This window comes from Grus americana, chromosome 2 (genome assembly GCF_028858705.1).
Source record: "Grus americana isolate bGruAme1 chromosome 2, bGruAme1.mat, whole genome shotgun sequence".
Taxonomy (NCBI): Eukaryota; Metazoa; Chordata; class Aves; order Gruiformes; family Gruidae; genus Grus; species Grus americana.
Genome location: NC_072853.1, coordinates 52,636,929 through 52,657,994, shown reverse-complemented (window position 1 = coordinate 52,657,994; position 21,066 = coordinate 52,636,929). Strand labels below are relative to the sequence as shown.

General features: G+C 36.0%; 1 protein-coding gene across 4 annotated transcripts in view; it reads right to left on the bottom strand.

Moving 5' to 3' along the window:
- Nucleotides 1–21,066, bottom strand: part of ROCK1 (Rho associated coiled-coil containing protein kinase 1) — a 99,141-nt gene that overhangs the window by 16,322 nt on the left and 61,753 nt on the right. For all 4 annotated transcript variants that reach the window (XM_054815839.1, XM_054815836.1, XM_054815837.1 and 1 more), the window contains exons 17-28: nucleotides 18,975–19,081; nucleotides 17,711–17,861; nucleotides 16,665–16,825; nucleotides 15,611–15,795; nucleotides 14,852–14,921; nucleotides 13,349–13,443; nucleotides 11,422–11,587; nucleotides 9,824–9,917; nucleotides 8,267–8,355; nucleotides 7,747–7,935; nucleotides 7,057–7,222; nucleotides 1,473–1,543 (exon numbers count right to left, since the gene is read on the bottom strand). In XM_054815839.1, coding sequence (XP_054671814.1) covers nucleotides 1,473–1,543; nucleotides 7,057–7,222; nucleotides 7,747–7,935; nucleotides 8,267–8,355; nucleotides 9,824–9,917; nucleotides 11,422–11,587; nucleotides 13,349–13,443; nucleotides 14,852–14,921; nucleotides 15,611–15,795; nucleotides 16,665–16,825; nucleotides 17,711–17,861; nucleotides 18,975–19,081 — 1,544 coding nt within the window. The remainder of the gene's footprint in view (nucleotides 1–1,472; nucleotides 1,544–7,056; nucleotides 7,223–7,746; nucleotides 7,936–8,266; nucleotides 8,356–9,823; nucleotides 9,918–11,421; nucleotides 11,588–13,348; nucleotides 13,444–14,851; nucleotides 14,922–15,610; nucleotides 15,796–16,664; nucleotides 16,826–17,710; nucleotides 17,862–18,974; nucleotides 19,082–21,066) is intronic.

Here is a 21,066-nt window from a genome sequence, read left to right as displayed (position 1 = left end):
GTCAAACAGCCTTAGCTATCAAACGGAACAAATAGTGGAACAGATTTACAAATAGGTGTGTTTTGTGAGACACCTGAAGAACATTCAAACACTACCGATGTTTGACTCAAATACAACACCAAGAACATTCTTGACCTTGCCCTGTAGATTTCCTGCAGTTCTGCTAACAGGGAGACAAAGTGAAATGCAAAGAGACCAGAAACCAACTGAAAAGCATTTGAGGTGTCTGTACAAAACCCCAGGTTCCAAACTGTGGTAAAGCAAGCATTTTCAATATGGCACTTGTTCACATCGCCTCTCATCTGAGGGTCTGGGAGAATACTCTAAGCAACCATTAGTTGAAATAGGGCAGAGCTTAACACTTGCCCTCAGCAAGCTAGAACAGGTGGCGATTTTAACTTACAAACACATCACCAAGGAGGTCTGATGTTGATGTAAAAATAGACAAGTCTGCAACTCAAAACACTTTGTATAAAGAAGATCATGTTAGCCAAGTGAAAAGCAGAGTACTTGAAAGGAGGAGTTCAGCAGCTAAAGGCCCAATACAAACACTTCAGTGCTTCTTTGACAGGAGTTAAATCCTTCTCCGTTAAATTTTGTAGGAACCACTTCTAACACTTGTAGAATGTGAACGTAAATAGAAGCATCTGAAAAGGATTTTTCAGCAGGAACCAGAAAGTTATGTTGAAAGTGTCATGAATTAACTGAGTAATTTCCAATACTGGTCTTTGAATATAAGTAAGGAAGATGCAGGGAAATAAACTACTTCATACAAATTGCTTGCAAAATCTACAAAATTCTAGTGACCACGTTCACTTTTGCAATTTGTTATACTAAAAGATGTTCAATAGGCAAACTGGAAAACCAGAAAACATAATCAGAAACTTGTTCTAAGCTTCTAGACATCTCGATTTGAACACTGGAAGTTTCAAAGAACCAGATCATAACCTCTGCAGAGGCAAAAGAACACTGCTTAGTTTAGAGTGGGAATTCCAGCACAGAGGTTCAGTTTCTGAGAGCAAACCAGTTCTTTTCAAGCGAGACTGGCCATTTTAAAAGTCAGGGAGATGGACATGTCCTTGGAAATCATGTGTGGCAAGTTATAATGTGATGCACTCTTCCCTGGCCTTCAGAAAATGTGTGGTATTGCCTACTCTCTGCTGTCAAATTGCACAAAGAGCTTATTTTTCAGTAACAGTATAATAAAGAAGCTTGCTCAAAGGAGAAGTGGGATTTTTAATGGTTCCAAGCTGCCTACTGTAAAGCATTTCCTCACCCACCTGTTATTACTACAGATTTCATACTGAACTTGAATTTTCTTATTGGGTTTTTCCTCTTCAACAAAGTAATGTATACACACTAAATTAATTATTTTGTTTGTTACTTAAATGTGAGCTGTAAAACCATTTCACCATATGCCTAAAAGCTTTCCAAAGAAGTTGAGGGGGGAAAAAAAAAAAATCCATTTGTACCTGTTTCTTCCAGCCATGTCGCTTTATATTTCCTTTGTTTGGTACTGAAAGCCAACCTTCAAGTCTTGATTCTGGTTTAAAAAAAATGTATATTAAATAATTTTATGTATTGATAATAATAAAGCAGAATAGCACAAAAGCAAGTTATTACTAGAAAGGAAGATGTACTACATGCAGTAATAGGCAATAACCTATTTGGCAAAGCAGAATAAAAAGCACAGCTAAATAAAATGAAGATATAAGCATTTACTTCATGCTTCGTCACAAGCTAACACTTGATGATACAGTTACTGCAAAATAAAGTGAAACTGTTTTCCTTGATGCCAAAATCTAACACTCTGTAAATAGTTTGCAAAGAGCCAGGCAGGAAAGACTTTGCTTTGAAAATGTGTTACAGTTTAAACAGAGGATGATTAAGAGATTTTCAATATAAACATAATTTAACATCCAGAAGGGCTATATGAAAATACTCAGCAGGAAGATGCAGCAAGTAAAACAAACCAGATTCACATTTCCCAAGGGAAATAAAAAAAGGAGAGCGCACAAGACCAAGCAAAGCTACATGGGTGTCCCATTACTCACAGAATACAAGCATAGGAGATAAATAAATAAGGAATGCAGGAAGAATCAACTAGATATAAAGAACAAGAGACAAGCATTTTATTCAAATTTTCAGTGGACAATTTTCCAGAGAGTAGTGTAATAACATATTTTCCTACCACCAAACTACTGAAATAATTTAACAATGACACAAAGAAGTGTCACAAGAAAATTAGCATTCTGCCTAATGAGAATGACAGATTTTAAAAATCCCTCCAGCTAACTGATACTGGTTTGTGACAGATATTTTTAAAATTATGAAGACAGGTAATAGCAGTGAGAAGCTATCATGATTCCATTAATTTGAAATGACACCATAAAAAGTATCACAATTTTGTAAATATAAGAATGAAGTAATCAAAATTTTACTCCATAATTAGAAATGTATTTCACAATTGACAAAAAATTGTAAATGTTTTATAAGTGATTATAAAAATGTGATTTGTAAAAAAAGTGTCAGAGTACAGAAATATAGCTAATAGCTAATGTACGCATTCTTGACAATAAACTTAACTGGCAGCACTAAAAACATTCTCCACAAATATTTATGTAAGAGGGAGCTACTGGTCCCTTTTATCCTTCAGGAATAACTCTCTGAGACGTATAGCCCAGCAAGCTCTGAAAATACATCCAAATATATAAAAGATACTGTCTATATACTTTGTTATGTAAAATTACAATGAGATTGACAGCCTGGCCTTCTACAAGGCACTAAAACTAGGCATAAAACCCCCCTCCCTGCATTAGACTTACAGCATACAATATTTAGAGAAGTGGACTACACTTAAAAATATAGAATCATTTCCTAACACTTCTCTGCACAGAGTAACTTCAAAATACTGGGGGACCGCTGAACTATTGAAATTCTAATTGGAAGAAAGGCATGTTAGCAGAACTCATTCCATTAAGAAACCTTCCTGGACAAATGAAGGAAATTTGTATTTCCCTGCCTCTCAGAAGAATTGTGGGGGGTGGGGGTTGCCCCCCCAGACCCCTCCCCAGTTCTTGATATTCAGTAAGTTTGGAAAAAGAAACCTATTTCCTTCATGTCTGCAGGCATCACAGATAATGCCTACCCTATTCTGAATACTTTAATTTTTACATCAAGAGAAGGTTGTTCCTTTTTTAGTAATTTTAGAAGTATCCTAAAACTCAAGTCCTCCATTGGAAAAAAAAAAGTGATTAACTGCTAATAAAGAACATGGTATGGATAACTGTGATTCAAAAGGAATATAGTATTGCATTGGGTCTGGCTGAGATGGAGTGAATTTTCCCTATAGCAGCCCTCACAGTGCTGTGCCGCGTTACTGGTAGCCAGCAAGGCGTTGATAACACACCAGTGGTTTGGCTGCTGCTGAGCAGTGCTGGTGCAGCACCCAGGCTGTCTCTCCAACATTCCCCCCACCAGTAGGCTGGGTGTGGGCAAGATTTGGGAGGGGACGCAGCCAGGAGACCTGACCCCAACTGACCAAAGGGATACTCCATGCCATATGACATCTGCTCAGCAATAAAACCTAAGAGAAAAGAGGAGGACGGGGGCATTCATTTTTATATTTGTCTTTTGGAGCAACCACTATGCGTACTGAAGTCCTATTTCCCGGGAAGTGGCTGGACATCGCCTGCTGATGGGAAGTAGAGAATAAATCTTTTGGTTTCCTCTGATTCCGCACACAGCCTTTGCTTTATTAAACTGCCTTTATCTTGACCCACGAGGTTTTTTCCATCTCCTCTTCCCAATCCTGCTGAGGAGGGGAGTGACAGAGTGGCTTGGTGGGCACCTGGTGTCCAGCCAAGGTCAACCCACCACAAGTATGGATGACTGATTCGAAAGTAATAAGTACACATCTGTGGAAATTGTGGCATAAGAAAATCTGGAAATACCCAATAATGATAAATTTGAAAAGATGCACCAGATACTACACTGCTTATAGGGACAGTGTGAGTAGGAGTTTTTCTAAGTTCACTTCTACTTCAGCACGTTCTGAAAGAAATTTCAAAGGAAGTAGAAAGTGGATGAGCTATTACAAATGAATCAGTTGACATTCTTTTTGGTCTACTATAAATCTATTTTAGTGAGCAAATTCTACTTGCATGAGAGATGATTTCTGAGCTGTGAATAACGTCTTGCAGTTGAAAATAACAGTTTCTGAATGTACTCCTTTTCAACAAACCAAACATTCGTCTGGAACCAAATGTACTCTTGAAAGGGTAGATGAGCCCTTTCATTCCAACCCTGCCACAAAGGTTTGTCTCAAGTAATATTTATAGTGCATTTTAATTTCCCTTGACAGAGTTAGCTAGCACAACTGCAAATGCTCATCTGGCCATCTCACAAATATTTGATCTGGAAGAATAATATTTATGAGTGTTCTGATTAAGTAATTAAGAAAATATGGACTATCTAGACTACAAAAAAAAAATCTTCCATTCCTGTCTTTAAAAACAGGCTCAAAACTATTGCCTGACAACTTTCCTGTTTTTTGGAAAGAATCCCAGAATTGATACTTCATATTTCCAATCCAGAAAATCCAAGACAGGCCTCAGAAATATCTGATGGCTAGCTGGACCTGAATAGAATATGAAGAAAGAACTCCAGGCTACAGATCTTATAATTATCTCAATATATATTAAAATGAGGATTTGCATTCTAAACATCTTCATGGTTAGTACTCATATTGCAGGATTTGTTGTGATTCTAACAGTAACCCTTCAATAAAATCACACAAGACAACCATGACTGCACTAATTTATAAGACTTTCTGTTGTTTTAGAACTAAGTAATACAGGCACCTTCATGAGCAGTAGAGCATCTCTTTCCAATGTTCAAGAATTCCTACTCCTCAGACTCTTCCATAGTAACCAAAAACCTGGAGATACTACCTTGCTAATCCTTTCCAGTCTACCCCTCCCATTTGATTCCTTCCCTCCTCAGACTGTCCTACTATAATTTCATGTGCATCTATCTCACCAAGGATTGCTGGCTGGATCTTGCTTTGAGGCTTATTCAGGTGATGGCTACTTGCAGGTATTTCAGAAAGTCGTATCTGTGTCCCATACTCCAAAAAACCTGCTGGCTTAAATGGTCCAGGTTTATTATTCCATCCTATCTTTGTGTAAAACATGATTTATAACATACGCGGTAAAATATTATATGCTGCAGTTAAACCTGTAGGACAGCTCAATTGCTTCAATTATCTTGCCAATCAGATGAAAAAAACCTTAATTCACAACAGGTTAAGTGCCCTATAACAATTGGGAAAAAACCTCTTAAGTTCCTGATTATGTTTTGTCTTGACGAAGAAGAATTCTGTTTACAATCATGTAAGTACTAAGACTTCCTAAGTCCAGCCAGGAGGAAGAGGCATTCCAAATGCATCATTAAAAAGCAATTATTTCAGTTGTTTCAGTAAGGTCTCTGTTAACACTGGAGACATCAGCTGCTATCTGAATCAATAATCAGGAGCAAGAGTCACAAAAAATACCTAGAACTGAATAAAAGGAAAACCTTCCTCCAAGTCATGATCTTTCCCATCTAGTGAAGCAAAAGCCTGAGAATAGCCTGGATTGTCTAAACAAGCCAATCTCTACCTTGAGAGCAGCTTATGTTGCCCTGGGAGCTACCAGAACTTGAGGGGGTATTTAGTTCAATGACAGACAGAAACCACCTCCAAGTAAGATGCAGCTCTAAGGTGTGTTACCATGTGATTTCTCTGTATCTACCTCCAAATATGGAAAAAATTTCCTTAAACTTTTCTAAGTATTAGGAATTCATTTTAGTATTACCTTGAGTTTATTCAAAGAGTGCAAAGCCTCCTGACCCCAAAATTTTACAAGATGCTCTTCCTGTAAATTATGAATTCTACTGTCATAGCCTCTCTGGTGGCTAGTAACCTAAGCTCCCTGATTATACAAGACACTGCCCCACAGTGTGAACCTCTCTGCCATGCAGGAGGACTGCGAAAAGCACCTGAGAGCCAGGGGTTTCTCTGGAATTCTGCCAACATTTCTATCACACCATCTCATACCAAGTTTCTCCTCAATTAAACCAGAGACTGCCCATTGCCAGAATTAAGACCATGGAATCATTCTTTCATCTATGTTTACATTATTCTGTTTTTTCATTTTTTCCCTGTGTCAGGAAACTGAATAAATCATATTATGATTACTTATTTAGTAATTCTACCATTTATTTGCCTTAAATATTTTTTTAAGGAATGTCTTTGCCTTAAGAAGAGATGCATCAGCTAGAGAATCCTATTGACTACTCATCAGATCCACCTCTTAAACAAGATGCTATTCAAGGTGCTCTGAAGGAATGTCTATGTTTGAGCTACAGAAGTGACGTGAACTTAGCACACAGTTGAAGACAACCAACTTCATACAATTACATTGTAGCAAATGAACTGCTGTGGTATGCCACCTTCTGTTTTGAAGACTAATTACTTGGTTTGCAGAAAAACAACTATGCACTGGATAATTTCCTCTTTCTCTGGCATAGGGTATTTTTACTTTGAAGACTGGCTTTGTTATTTTTTTCCCCCTTATAATGCTAGCGCACTCCTCCTCTGCCCTCTACTTGACTCTTTGACAAATGTGTGAAATTGGACATGATCAAGGCAATTTTGCACTCAAGATACAAAATACAATCATGATGTTGTGGAAATGCTGGCCCTGTATTCTATTCACTGGACACTGCACATTGTATTCGCTATATTCAAACAGCAGCAGATGTAAAGATACTCTTTCCATGAAAGGGGATAAAAATTACACTAATACCAATCCATACAGTGGGAAGAGTGATGTGAGAAAAAATTAAGACAAATATAAGTAGCTAAGCTACGAAATAAAAAAAAAAAAAAAGAAGCGGAGATGTCATATAGAAAGACACAGCCAGATTTTGAAAGGTAGTAACTTGTTTGAAACAATCCTTCCAAAACTATGTGTATGCACAAAATTAAGTAGTTCAAATATGCTTTCCTCTTACCTGAAAGATTTCCATCTGTTTCATCTGGCTGGAGACTAGCAACACTGGTAGAATCCATTCCTTGCTGGAGGTCCAAAATTTTCCTTCGTAGTTGTTCTATGTCACTCTCTTTACTATCCAGCTGCATCTGGAGCTCATTCCTGTACGTAGATTCTTCTGCTAGTTGCTGTATTTATACACACATGCATAGTTACTGTGATACCAAGAATATGGCAGCGAAGTATTCTGAAAACAAAGCTTTTTTTCTACTATCTCTAGATAGTTTTGATAGCATTAGAATAAATTATTATAGTAGAAGCGTTTGTTCAGCCTTGGAGAAAAGTTAAATATCAAAGATCTGGCAATGTATTCAAGTACAGAACAGTCTGATTAATCTATTAAATTGCCATTTGTTTTGAAAAGGTGACCACCTACCAGTGAAATAAACTGCATAAGTAGCATGCTACACAGTATTCAGTTTTTTAGTCTTCACAATATATTAGTAACTTCCACAGTTAAGAATTTAGAAAGGGGAAATGAATGAGAACAAGCACAGCTGCACACTTGTCAAGTTCTCTGCCTCACTAAAATTCTGTAGCCTAGAACATGTGAAAAGGAACTTGTTCTTCTTTCAAGTAGACTAGGAGCTAGACATTTTTCCTGCAGAGAGGATTCCACAATGTGACAAAAAAACCCTTAAGATTATTTTACCGCTTGCATTTCATTGAGCTCCTTTTGGTATTTCACTACCATCTGATTGAATTTCTCTTTTTCTTGATTAAGCTCTAATTGGAGCTTTCGGTTTTCCTTCTCTTTCTTCCTCAAATCTTGCATATTAGCTTTCTTTCTGTCTATTTTAAAATCTTTCCGGTTCATTATCTCAGCCAGTTTGTTGACAGCCTGTTAAGAAAAAGAAAAAACAGTAAGAAAAATTATATATGCAAGCATGTTTCATACAAAACTTCTAAGTCCTTCTAGTTATAGGATTCGATCAAAAAAAACTTCACCAACATAAATGGCCCTTACTCATGACAGAAGTAATACTGAAAAAGTACACAGCATCAAAACTTATTCTTTCAACTGTAAATACCAGCAATGGATATTATACATCATGGTTAATATAAACTTAATCTCAAAGGAACTGAGAGTTAGTTGCACAAAAGACAATAAACTGAAAATATATCTGATATGCAAGGTAATTATTGTTATTAAATTGCATAAAAAGTTATACCTGTGTCTTCAGAGTTCTTTCAGTGTTAATGCTCTTCTCATAATGCATTCTAATATTATTGATTTCCTCCTCTTTTTTCATTTTGTATTCTGTTAAAATAATATTCAACTTTGAGATATTTAGGACAAGGTAAATATTTCTAAGCTTAATCACTTCTACAATTGCATCTGGTTCCCCCTCCCATTTTCTTGTTGTGTCACTTAAATGTGCAAAATACAGTTTGCAATGATAAAGGTTACTGGTTTAATGCTACTGTCATGACAGAAAAGTACCCGAAGGATATATCAGAAAGGCACCAAGATTAAATACTAAAGCCAACATATGTATTTTTGTTTCCTGGTGATGACTAAGTTTGTTATCCCACTTCCTTTGTGTTTGCACTACCGGAAGTGTTTCTGCAGTACCAAAAATTATTAAGTCAGTACCCACACAGAATACGACTGATATGACTGGACTCACATTCAGTACAGATTCTCAAATCAGGCATAAAGAGAATATGGGGAAAAAGGCTTTCTTTAAACAAGGAATGACTGTTACATTCCCTCCATCCCTCTCACGCACCAGTTACTCAATTCTACCAATCTTTCTATCACACCTCCAAGCCTGCTGATTTGTTCCCAAAGTTTCTAAAAGTATGCATTTCACTGATAAGGATTTCTCCACCAAAACTACAAACAGTTAAAGAACAAATTTCAAGTACTTAAAAGTAACAAACTCCATAAACTAAAAAATACTGAAAACTACTTGCTTACTCAATCCCTGCTATTACACAAATGCAGAACTAAGGGAAGATATTTTTGTGTGCCTTCCTGCCTACATAGTGTTTGCAACAACACAGGCAACACAACCAATACGGCCTTTAGTCTCGTAGTCAACGGATATTAAAGCATGCATTCCAATTTTATAACGCTTGCTCAAATGCAAAACCATGGGAGTAAACTGAACAATAAAGTAACTTCCCACAGTCAGAATGCATGTAAATAGAATGCCAATCCACTGGTGTGCATGACATCACAATTTTGATTCTGAATCTAAATGAGATGTTAAGGAAGTTGAAATACTGATACTGCTTTACTGTTAATACTGGAGATAGAAACAAAAACTTTAAGAAATACATTGTGTGCAATATGAAATGAGTAAAATACTTTTCGTATGCACACAAGGGCATGGCTGGCAGAAGGGGGTTAGACAGACAATATATGGAGGAGCTGTACTGGACCGACATTCCTGACTATGCCTGCAGGAACTTACAGCTAAGTTGTTTTAAAACAAGTGAGGAAGGACTGTGAGCAGAAACTCACTTTTTCCTACCTGCTACAGCTGAGAATTTAATCAACAATACATGCAGTGCATGGAAATAGAAGCAATACCATAGAAAGAGCGGCACTTTACATGGAAGATATATTTGCAAGATGAAAACACTGACTTATTTTTCATCAAGCCCAAAATAATAGGGGAGATAATCAGTAATGTCTTCTCCCATTTCCATTTTCCACATATGCTTCAAATTCAATTGTGCTTCATAACAGATGAATTAAATCTCCAAACATGACGTACCTTCCTCCTGTTTCTTAATTTTTTCACTGATCTCTGAGTTTTCCTTTGTGATTAAATCAACATCTTTGGTTAATGTGCTATTAGTTTCTTCCAGCTAAATGAAAACAAACACATTTTAAAATAAAGAACTTGCCGTAAATTCTAAAAATATTTATAATACTATTATTTTAAATATCCTTAAGTCTAAAATAGCCATTTACTTGGAACGCCTTCCTCAGATTATATACAAAAAATATGCTTACCTTTCAAACCTGAATTTTTTAAAAATGGTACTTTTATAATTAAAAACTCAACTTAAGCATAATTAGATTGTCAGCTATTGAAAGTGGAAATTTTTTTATTAATCTGTGGCACTTTGGAAGAAGTAGTACCTAGAGGCCTGATCCCCTGAATCCAGAGAGAAAAGCAGCTGATTGATGATACAACTCCAGCATTCAAGGCTAGAGCAGATTCACGGCATCTGCTGCTAAATAATTGTCATATATCAGGAAAACCAGCATCAAAATTAAATTTGGTTTAAGTCAAAGCATGCATAGATAAATACATACATAGATTGGGGGTGGGGGGGAAGGAAAGTAAAACCATTGCAGTTTGAATATGTTCGCTGCCAGAAGACAGTCAGGATCACTTTGCTAACAACTTAACAAATACATATTAAAAACCAGACATAACTGCATTCCTGAAAAAGGTTTTGTTTATAGCCTATAGAAATGATTGCTATCAAGCTGACAAAATAATCAAAATATTTGAAACCAACAAACATATTGGCAAGAAGGTATTCCTTCAATGTCATAGAGAGACAGTCTTCTCAATGCTTCTCAAGAAATGGTGGCATTCTGGAGTTTTCAAACTTAGAAAAGAAAATATGCATAACGAACACTACTTCTGCTATCTTTACACAGAGTTGTAATATCCATGGTAGCACTAACAGAAAGCCTTGAGCAATTGATCCAAGTTCAGTTACGCCTAGAGTTTTACTGAAGTTTTACACCCCCAGGGTTCTTAACAAAATCTGCATAGCTGATACTAAATGGGAAAAACCAGTAACAATAAAATAACTATGATACATTTGGCTTGTTATTTGAAACTTCTCACTTAAGACAGTTATTAACCTGATACTAATACTGAAGAACTACGTTATAAAGTATCTTCAAAAATTACAGTTTACGGGTTGGTTTTGTTAAACCTATTTTAAAATAGTTAACCAGCAGGAAGAAACTCAAGACCTCCAAGTTGGGTTTTTTTAACAGACTAAATAATTTTGCAGTAAGAGTCTCTAATACACAGCTCCACAAATTTACAAGATTCTAAAAATACATTGGGCAGTGACAAGAAGTAATTACAAAAGGCTAAATAACTGAATTATAGATCTTTGCTGGACTTTCAAACTGGGTTCACCTCAGATTCATCGAGTCTATGTTTGCGAGTTCACATGATAGGATTTAAATGTTTAATGTTCCAACTGACTCCAAAACTCAGATACTTAAATAATTATTACTTATGACCACAACAAAACTTTATAAATTAAAATAAAAAGATAAATTTCTGTTTACAGCTGAAGGATATATATAGGTATTAATTACAGTAGAATAACTTACCCTTCTTATGATGCTGTCTTTATCAGTCATTTCTTGCCTGTGTCTTGATGCTGCTTTTTTGCTTTCCTGACTCAGTTCAAAATACTGTTCTTCAAGGAGTGCTCGTGCCAATCGCTCCGACTCAGCTTTGGTTTCAGCTAAATCCAACTGGGTAGTGAGTGTTTCTCTGTAAAAAGGACATTAAGATTTTGTTCTCCTATGCAAAACATTCCAAATTTTCAGGAAGACTAACAAACCCAAATGATACCATTCAGCTAATTGTGATTACCTTAGTTCCTTAAAAAAACCAGGATTTACAAACCCACAACTCTGTACACTTGTACCTTTTGACAGTCCACACAACCTGCAGCAGCAAGCTTACTATAATTCAATTAAAATTTCAATCATCCATGAAACACCAACCCTTAGGAAAACAGGTGTCCAATTCTCTTGCCTTCGAGGAATAAAAAATAAAATTAAATTGCACGTACAGCGTGGTCCATCACAAGATAGTTAACCCTATCAGTTTTAGCTACTTCTTCACACAAGATTACTGCTCATGAAGATGTGTGCTCCAAACTTTTTGAACAATAAGGAAAATTGCATAAGTTTTCTGAAAACATACAGTGGTTTTATGCCTACACAATTTTTTGCAGAAAGGTTTGCAAATTCTATCTACAGCTTGAGAGGCAGAGGGCAGTAACTTAGGTGCAGTATCTCAACGTAGACATAACTTCTAATCAGTTCAGCATACAAGCCTAACTTTCTTCCTCTTGCTTCGAGTACAGGCAGAGGTCCTATACATTTGCCTGCAAAGAAAGCCACATCGAGCACGGTGGCCAGCCTAGCACCCACGAGTCAGATGTCGCTGGCAACCCGTGACACAGCCCACGAGGGCATGCTGAGATAGAAGTGGCAATACATTACTGCAGTATGGGCTCACGACAGATGCCCTTCCTGCACTGCAAAACAGAAAGAGATTTATGCAATGAAATATGTATTGCTATGGAGTCCACTGATTTGATACATCTGTAGTAGATATGGGCCTCTTCTGCAAAAAGGTAACTGTTGAAGTATACTCAGTGTTTGTCACAATGCCCATAATTGTACGCAGGTGAAAAACGTGCATGATGAACACAAGATTGTGGAGAACAGTAAGGGAATAGAATAAAAGGAATCTATAAAAATAAGTAAGAAAAGAGAGAAAGAAAAAACCCACAGGACTAAAGGAAGTCTCTCCTTTCTTCCCCTCCTCCCTTTTTTCGTTTTAAGTCGGATACTACTCCTGAACAACTTTGTATAGACAGGTATTTTCCTCCGACATCATATTTATTAGCCCAACATCTTTTCTTTCTCCTTTTCTTAGCCCACCTAAGGCTATGGTCTCCTCTTCCAGAATAAATATATATTACATAAACTAATAAATTGGAAAAACAAGCTTAAAAAACTTCTTTCCTTATTTACTAACTTAGAAAATAGTACCTCACAATTAATGGTGGTTGGATTAACTGGTTTTGCTGTAATCAGAAGTATAGTAAACTTAGAATTCAAAGTATTTTTCATTATCTTTTTCTCAAGTTATTTTATTGGCCATAGAAATATACCAAGTAATCAGGATAATATAATAAAATAAAAAAGTTGTTATACAAGCAAGGTGATTTCCACAAATTGTAATGTTTTTTCAAATTTTGCATCTTCCTAAATTCTGAGAAGTCATCATTCTTCTTCCAGACATTACAGAGCTCAATGCAAGTATGACTAACCATATTTGGCTCTGAGTCAGTACAGGTAACATGTATTTGCCATCTTACTAGGTGTTACAGAACACTTTTGAGACCCGTCTTTTTCTGAAGGAATTAAACATTTTAAATCTGATTCAAAATCTTCATGAGTGAGACCATATTATATGGAAAAACTTATGTCTATTTGAGAAACATAATGGGCGTACTTTTCATTTTGCAATTCCTGCATTTTTCTTTGAGTTTCTTTATTCTTTTCATCAATTTCTTCTTTCAGTTCCTTAACCTGAGTTTTGTAAAGTGTCTGTAAAAGAAAGCATAAAAAAAAAAAAGAATCATTATTCAAATTCCACAGTGAATTTCTTCATTGTTTTGGTAGTGGTTGGTTTGAATCTGTCAAACCACATCACAGGGCAATACTGTCTTTAATGGAATTTCCTCCTTCCTGCCTGTCATAGATGCTCCTTTCCAGCTTCCCTTGTGTAGGGAAGCATTGTGACCAGATTAGTTTTCAATTTTCTAGTCTGGTTTCCTACATAGTTGTACAAATACACCTGCTGACAAAAGGGAAGGACAGAGGACACAGCTGAGCAGGTCTCTTGGAGACAACAGGACAGAACTGCATCCTCTTGTAGCATCACTGTCTCAAAATGTTAGTCAAACAAGCTTAATACTGTTCTATGCTTCCACCTGTTGTATTCTGTTTGTATCCATGTATCTTTTCTCTTAGACTCTAAGTTTTTTGTGTACAGACTGACTTTGTCTTAATAACTAATTCAAGAGAGGCCTGATTTACATGAATGACTTCTGTTCTTAATTCCTATATTGTTATTAAGGCCACCAGTAGTTCTGAAAGTTAGAAATTGATCTTCTACAATAAAGTAATTTTGCCAAATATTCAGACTGAATTACAAATGTCTCATTTAAACTACATGGTAGTGAAAAAAGAGAAAACTGAGAATGAAAGACAATACTCTGGATCTTCTTATTAGCAGTACATTATGGAGAAATACACAAAGATCTGTAATACATAATGAAGTTATAATCATATGTAGTTTAGTAAACACAAAAATTTTTATTGCCTTGCCAAGAAAGAACGGAATTTACAAAGTACTTCCCAAAGTGAAATGGAACTGTCCATATTCACAAATGTATTTGAAGTTCAGGCATTACAGAGCATCTCATGCTGCTGTTTCTTTTCACAGAAATGAAACAGATCCAACCAGATCTATGAAATGCACATTTTGGCTCCCTGGAGTACCAAAAAGACTCTTCAGGGACTCAGGTGCAGAGAAGGTATCTTTTCAGAAGGATGAGGGATATGTGCAGAATGCTACTGGATCTATAGTTCTTAAATATACTTATGGTAGATCAATAGCATAGAATATATTCCAGTAAGCGTGGAGATTTTGAACCCTCGACAAAGTGTGCAATTATGTCAGAAAAAGATCTCTTTTCCAACCTCAAGACAGGAACCACTCTGATGAAAAGTTCACAGTTACTCAATGTACTGTATAAGATTTGACAAACAACTACAAAGCAACATATTAGACTATGTAATGTTCTCTAATTTTTTGTTCATTGTTTGTATTTCAAGCAGAATTTTGTGAATTGTTGATTTATGCCAGGTTGTTACTTACATTTAAAAATTTTTAATAAGTTAAACTATTCACTGTTCAATGATTTCATGTCAAAGACTTTGCAAGTCTTACCGAAAAATACTGCTCAGCTTCAAGTTGATCCTGAAGCTCACGCATTTGACCTTCATTTCCTCTGTACTGTCTTTGAAGGAATAAAAAAGGCAAACATTAAAAAGTCAGCTACTAACAAATGACATAAGACTGACTATTTCTAACCAGAACAGCATCCTGCAAAGATCTTACATTTGCACCCATTATTTCACAAAGACCAACAGTTTGCTGTATCCTAAGATTCTGATTTCATTACATTCCTTAGTCTACCCTGATGATCATTTCAGTACATAATTTAGAAGACAAGTAGTACTCTAAAGGGAGAAATGTTAAGTCAGCTGAAGGAAGATAAGATAGAAGCCTAATTAATGAAAAATGTCTTCAGGCAGCTTAAGAAATGTTAAGAAGAAGAATCAGGTAGTTGAAGGGGAAAAAAAGCTTTTGATTCCCATGTACTAAAACTAAAAGTCTCTTGTGATTTAATCAGTAGTATCACAGTCAATCCACAAAGAAGTCACTCAAATAAAAGTGACAAATATATATATATATGCCTTGACAGAGAATGATGAGTCAAGAATTGCTCTGCATCATAGCTCATAACAAAAATAGTCCAACATGGAAGGCTACATTCAGAAATCATAACATGCAGCTAAAAATATTCTTTTAGTTTAGGAAAAAAATGCCTATGCACCAGAGAACTTTTTTCACTAATAGGACCAGGCAAAACAGTACATGTATAATTAAGCAACTTTTTCCATTTTACTTCAGATTTTTACTTACTTAGCAAGTTGAGCCAACTCAAATTCCAGTAATCTCTTTGCTTCCAACAACGTATTGATTTCCTGTTTCAGCTGCTTCTCAGAACCCTTCAAGTTATCTGCTTCAAAAGCTTGCGCCTTTAATTCATTCTGTGCCATTATTCGCTTACTTGTCTCTTGTTCTAGCTGAAGTGTTAGATTCTTTACCTAAACGAGAAATATTTCAATTTAGGAGCGTTTTGTGAATAACCAATTGCATGTGGTTGAAAGTGTTTCATATATGGATTATTTTATATCAAACACCATTGCCTAGATGCTACACATTGTACAATGTGTAAAAATATTCCTAAGTCTCTGAACACTTCAGTGCAATAATCTTATAGAAAGCTGCTGCCCTTACGGAACATACTGATATGACACTGCAGGGTGATAAAGCTTCCCCGTACTTAGCTTGCTATTTCAAAGACCCAAATGCGTTTTATCTTATCGTAAAGGCAACAATGGAAGAAACCTAAATTGTCTGTGGAAAGGTTCTGCAAATCCCTCTGTGGATTTCAGACCTTAAAAACTTCTCACCCTACAAAAAACGGCAGCCAACCAGCTATATAAAAACTAATTTACACAAGCCATGACCCCTAAGAAGGTGTTATAACCTTCATTCCCAGGGTCCTGTAAAGAAAACATAAGGATGAAACTATTATTCTTAGTACTTAATTTTCACACTCAATATTCTAATTGCATTTCCTTAAACAAATGCTTTTCTGGAGAATGCAAACTCAGAACTGCAAACCAATCACACTTCAGCGTCAAATTCACAAGCAAGTTTTTCGTTTAAAAAAAGGAAACAAAAAACATTGCATTACATTAAATAAAGGGTTCAAATACGTAAGGCATCCAAGAGCTAAGAAACAAGCAGAAAATACCTAACGCTATTTAGGCCAACAACTGTCTTCAGTTCTACTGAGAGACGTATTATGCAAGGAGCTCAGTGTAAGTGAATTTATTTTCCTATTTCTCAATGCAACTATAATTTCTTATTTATACAGAAAATTGTGAGTGATGAACATTTTACTTACTTCATCTTCCAGTCTTTCCTTTTGCTCAAGAAGGTGTTCCAGTTTCTGCTGAGATTGCTTCAGGTCAAAGTCCAGCATGGAACACTGTTTTTCAGCTTGAACTATTCGATTTTCTGCCTTTTCTCTTGCTGCCCTTTCTTCCTTTACTTTTTTTTCCATTTCTAAACAAGATTCAGGAAAGAACAACAACAAAAATGAGTATGTACATTTTGCGAGAATGCTTTTGTAAACACAGTCTTAAATATCCTAGTATTTTTCAGACCCTTTTGTTCAGCTATTTAAGCTCTTCTGCTGTTAGATGGATTGATTACTAAGTAAAAGCTTCCTGGCATTATTACAAGAAACACGAAAAAATAAACATAATTCCAATTTGCATTCAAAGCACTGGAATAGTATCATGACAACTGAAAGACAGTGAAAGACATAAAAAAAAGCAGATTCTTGAAGCAATCATTATGAAATAAAGGCAAAGATTCAGGCATAGTTGAGGGAAGGAAAATAAATGCTACCATTCATGTCAGCTTTCTGAGAAGTTATCAAGTACACATGTGGGTACTGGTAACCTTCACAAAGAAAACCTGCTGTATTCAATGAAGGTATCAAGACATCTTGGATTCATGGATATGTATCTATAGAAGAAACTTCAACACTTCAAACAAGCCTAATACAACACTGATATTTTTAATGCAGTTACATTGGAATGAATGCTCCAAGATATCTGTCTTGATAATGGATTCTTTCAATTCCGTTTCACATTACCCAGAATTTCAAGATTCAATAGCATTTTAGAAGCCAAGGAAGGCTTTGAATTGCAAACGCAGTAAGGTATTCAAAACATTAAGAAACAATGCCATTTTTATGGTACAAGTACCATGTTAGAGAAAATAATTTTGAAAGTATATCTTTCATTATGCCTGTTTTAAAATTTTGATACGCATTTTCTTTATACAAGGGATTAAGCACTTGTATATGAGTACTACATTATAAGACATCAATCAAAATACCTTTTAGTATGTATTTACCTGAAACTTGCAAGAAACACTTACCACACATTGCAACTGATCTTGCCTCCTCTATTGACTGATGTTTGTCAGTTAATCGAGCTTTAGTCACTTTGTGTTCATTTACTTCCTGTTCTAACCGGTCTTGTAATGATTTGAGTTTGTAGTTCAAATCTATCTCTAAATTATTCTTTTCCTAAAGATAAGGGAAAAAAGTTACCAGATTTCTATAATATTTCTGTAATGTCTGAAGGAATCACATTTCCTTTCTTCCCTTTTTTAGAGTTAACTTTTTGTTATGAAGAAATTATCAATGTTATTTTCCATGCTTAATAAAGAATGGTAACAGACAAAAACTGTACTCAGTGCTCTGGAGAAAACTTCATTAACTTTTTTCAATAGTCTATAAACTCACAAGATAATAGAAACTTCTCAGTTTGAATAATTAGCAGCCACCTAAACTGGAAACATACAACTAATCCACCAACAACACTAGAGCACAGAGGAACTTGAAATATTGTTACCTAGATGCAATTCTGTTATTTCATTGTTGGGATTGCCAGCCATTAACAGTAGCTCAACAAACAAGCACTGGAGATGAACTTTGAAAGACAGGGCCTTGCCTTTGGATCGCGGCTTCACATAACACCAAATGAGAACAGTAACTGCTTGCACCTTTCCTCATAGGTAGTCATAGCTGTCTGGTTTATTTGGATAGACCATACAGCACAGCAAGGATTTATCTGACCTCAAAACACAGAGCTAACTATACAGCCTGTCTGGAAAAGGGTGTAGGATTTCCTCTTACTCTTCTTTACTTGTTTCTCCATCTTGGGGTGGGGATCAGAGGAGGGAGGGGGAGACGGAAGAAAAAAAATTGAGACTGTTCAGCTCCAAAGTTGATCAAAAGGTCTGGCACTGATCCAGCCAAATTAAGATCCAGTAGTAGCAGATATTTAAATTTCAGGTTTTTAAAAAGTTCAGTTCATAGATTTTCAGGAGGCAAGTCTCTGCAGTGAGTTAGAAGGCAGAACAAAAATTACTTGCTGCTGGCGGAAGGGTTGGATCCTTGAATCAGTGATAGTGAATGACAAACATGAATTTTGCGCCCAAAGCTACAAATAAGAACTACCTGAGGACTCGTGAGACTTACCATCCTGATGAGACCGTACATGAGCACCATTTAGTTAATCATTTTAACACAAGACTGAATTAGACCAAGAACACAGGACTTAGCAATGTCAAATACTATTTGAAAATATAGTTAAAAGCTGACAAAGAACATTAGCCTCAATGTCATTTACCATACCTTTTCTGAATGATTAAGCATATCTTGTGCTTGTTTTCTTTCTGCTTCCACTCTTTCAAGATTGTTTTTAATGTGTTTTACTTCTTCTTGTAAAGTTGTAATCCGAACTGCCATAAAAAATGAAGCATCATTCAATACTAGTTACTCAACTTAGATCAATAAGCTTTTCAACCTTTATCGATTTCTGCGCCCCTACAATATTTACACCTTCGAATTTTTCAGATACGCAAAGGCTGGACATTGTAAAGGAAATTGATATTTTCAGCCGCTCCGTATGCATGCCATTAGTAATAATTCACAAAAAACAATCACATGCAAAACTTGGTACCTGCCTTCCATCACTCCCAACATCTAATATGCAAAATTTCTTCCACTAATCCAAGTTCTGCTGTGCTATGCGACACACACCTTTTCTGATGTTAACTCCACTAATACGTAGATAAGGCACATTACACAGAAAGTGAATCTCAAATAGATCTACAGGTACTAATACAGTATGCATTCACCTAACTGTGACTCAAGTGCTCTGCCATGCATAGAGGAACTATGCCCCATCCCCTACAGCACCTACCACAAGACCCTGTGTGGCATTGGAAGTTTATACTAAAGTAGAATCACAGAACAGTTTGGGTTGGAAGGGACCTTTAAAGACCATTTAGTTCCAACCCCCCCTTCCATGGGCAGGGACATCCTCCACTAGACCAAGTTGCCCAAAACCCCATCCAACCTGGCCTTGAACATTTCCAGGGATGGGCCATCCACAACTTCTCTGTGAAACCTGTTCAGTGCCTCACCACCCTCACTGTAAAAAAATTCTTCTCTATATCTAATGTAAATCTACTTTATTTCAGTTTAAAACCATTACCCCTTGTCCTGTCACTACAAGCCCTGGTAAAAAGTCTCTCTCCATCTTTCTTATAAGCCCCCTTTAAGTATGGAAAAGCCACAATAAGGTCTCCCTCAAAGCCATAGTAGTAGTGGTGGTGTATGTATTTCTGTATCTGCATGCCAAAGTAGAAACATATACATATATATATATATATATATAAGCTGAAGTAGTACTATACATTTTTAGACTGAAGAATTTGCATTAGCTCCTTTTAAATAAATAAATAATTTGGATCACTCTATATGACACTTAATACCTTAAATACAGTATACAAAAATATACCTATCAATTCAAATACATCTGTCTCCAGTACAGTCCACTTAATTTTTAAGTATAAAGAGACATCCTGGCAATATATAAGAAACTATGAGATGAAAAAAGAGAAAGCCTTATTAAATCTTATGCTTTTCTCATTCATTTTAAATGTGCTTTTAAAAACAGCTGTATGAGGTTTTGAATTACATAAAGCTATCTGGGTATATAGCAGCAAAGCACCTTAACCCTACACCCTTCAGAAAAAGATCCTTTTCCAGCAGGCTGCTGAATTGGATGTGGTCAAAAACACATTCTGAAGTGCACAGAATAATCTTCTCATGCCATTTGTACTTCCTGCTTGCAATTAACAACAGACTGGATCAAACTACAACTCAGTCATTTCAGGGGAACTTTACAATCATTCAACTGAAATTGATTTACTATATTTGAAGCACAATAAACAGGCAACTTGATTCTTAATAGTTCTTTGTGCTAACAAAGTTTACCTTAAAAAAACCAAAACCACCCAAAAGTCCTCAACAAAAGATTGTGCTTTATGGAAAATTATTTTCAATACTGCAGACGGAAGATTTAAAATGGCAAGTTAAGAGCCAGGATCCATTAGCATAGGCACAGTCATGAACTAAGGTATCTGAACAGTTTCTTGTATGAAGAATCAGAAGTACAAATGGTAGGAAGTTCCAAGCATCCTGACAAAAGGGATTCCACACCTGCATCCCTTACTATGCTCTTCATCTCGCTTATGAAGTAATGTAGAAGCATCATAAAAGAAAACAAACACAATTAAACAACATAATAGCTTTCTCTGCAAATTAAAGAAAGCGCAGGGTACGTCAACTTGGCTACAGCACCAAGGCAGTTAAGGCAGAGTGTTGTGTCTTCTCTTGCACTGTATCAGCTTTTCGTATTTTTGTACTACTGGACTCA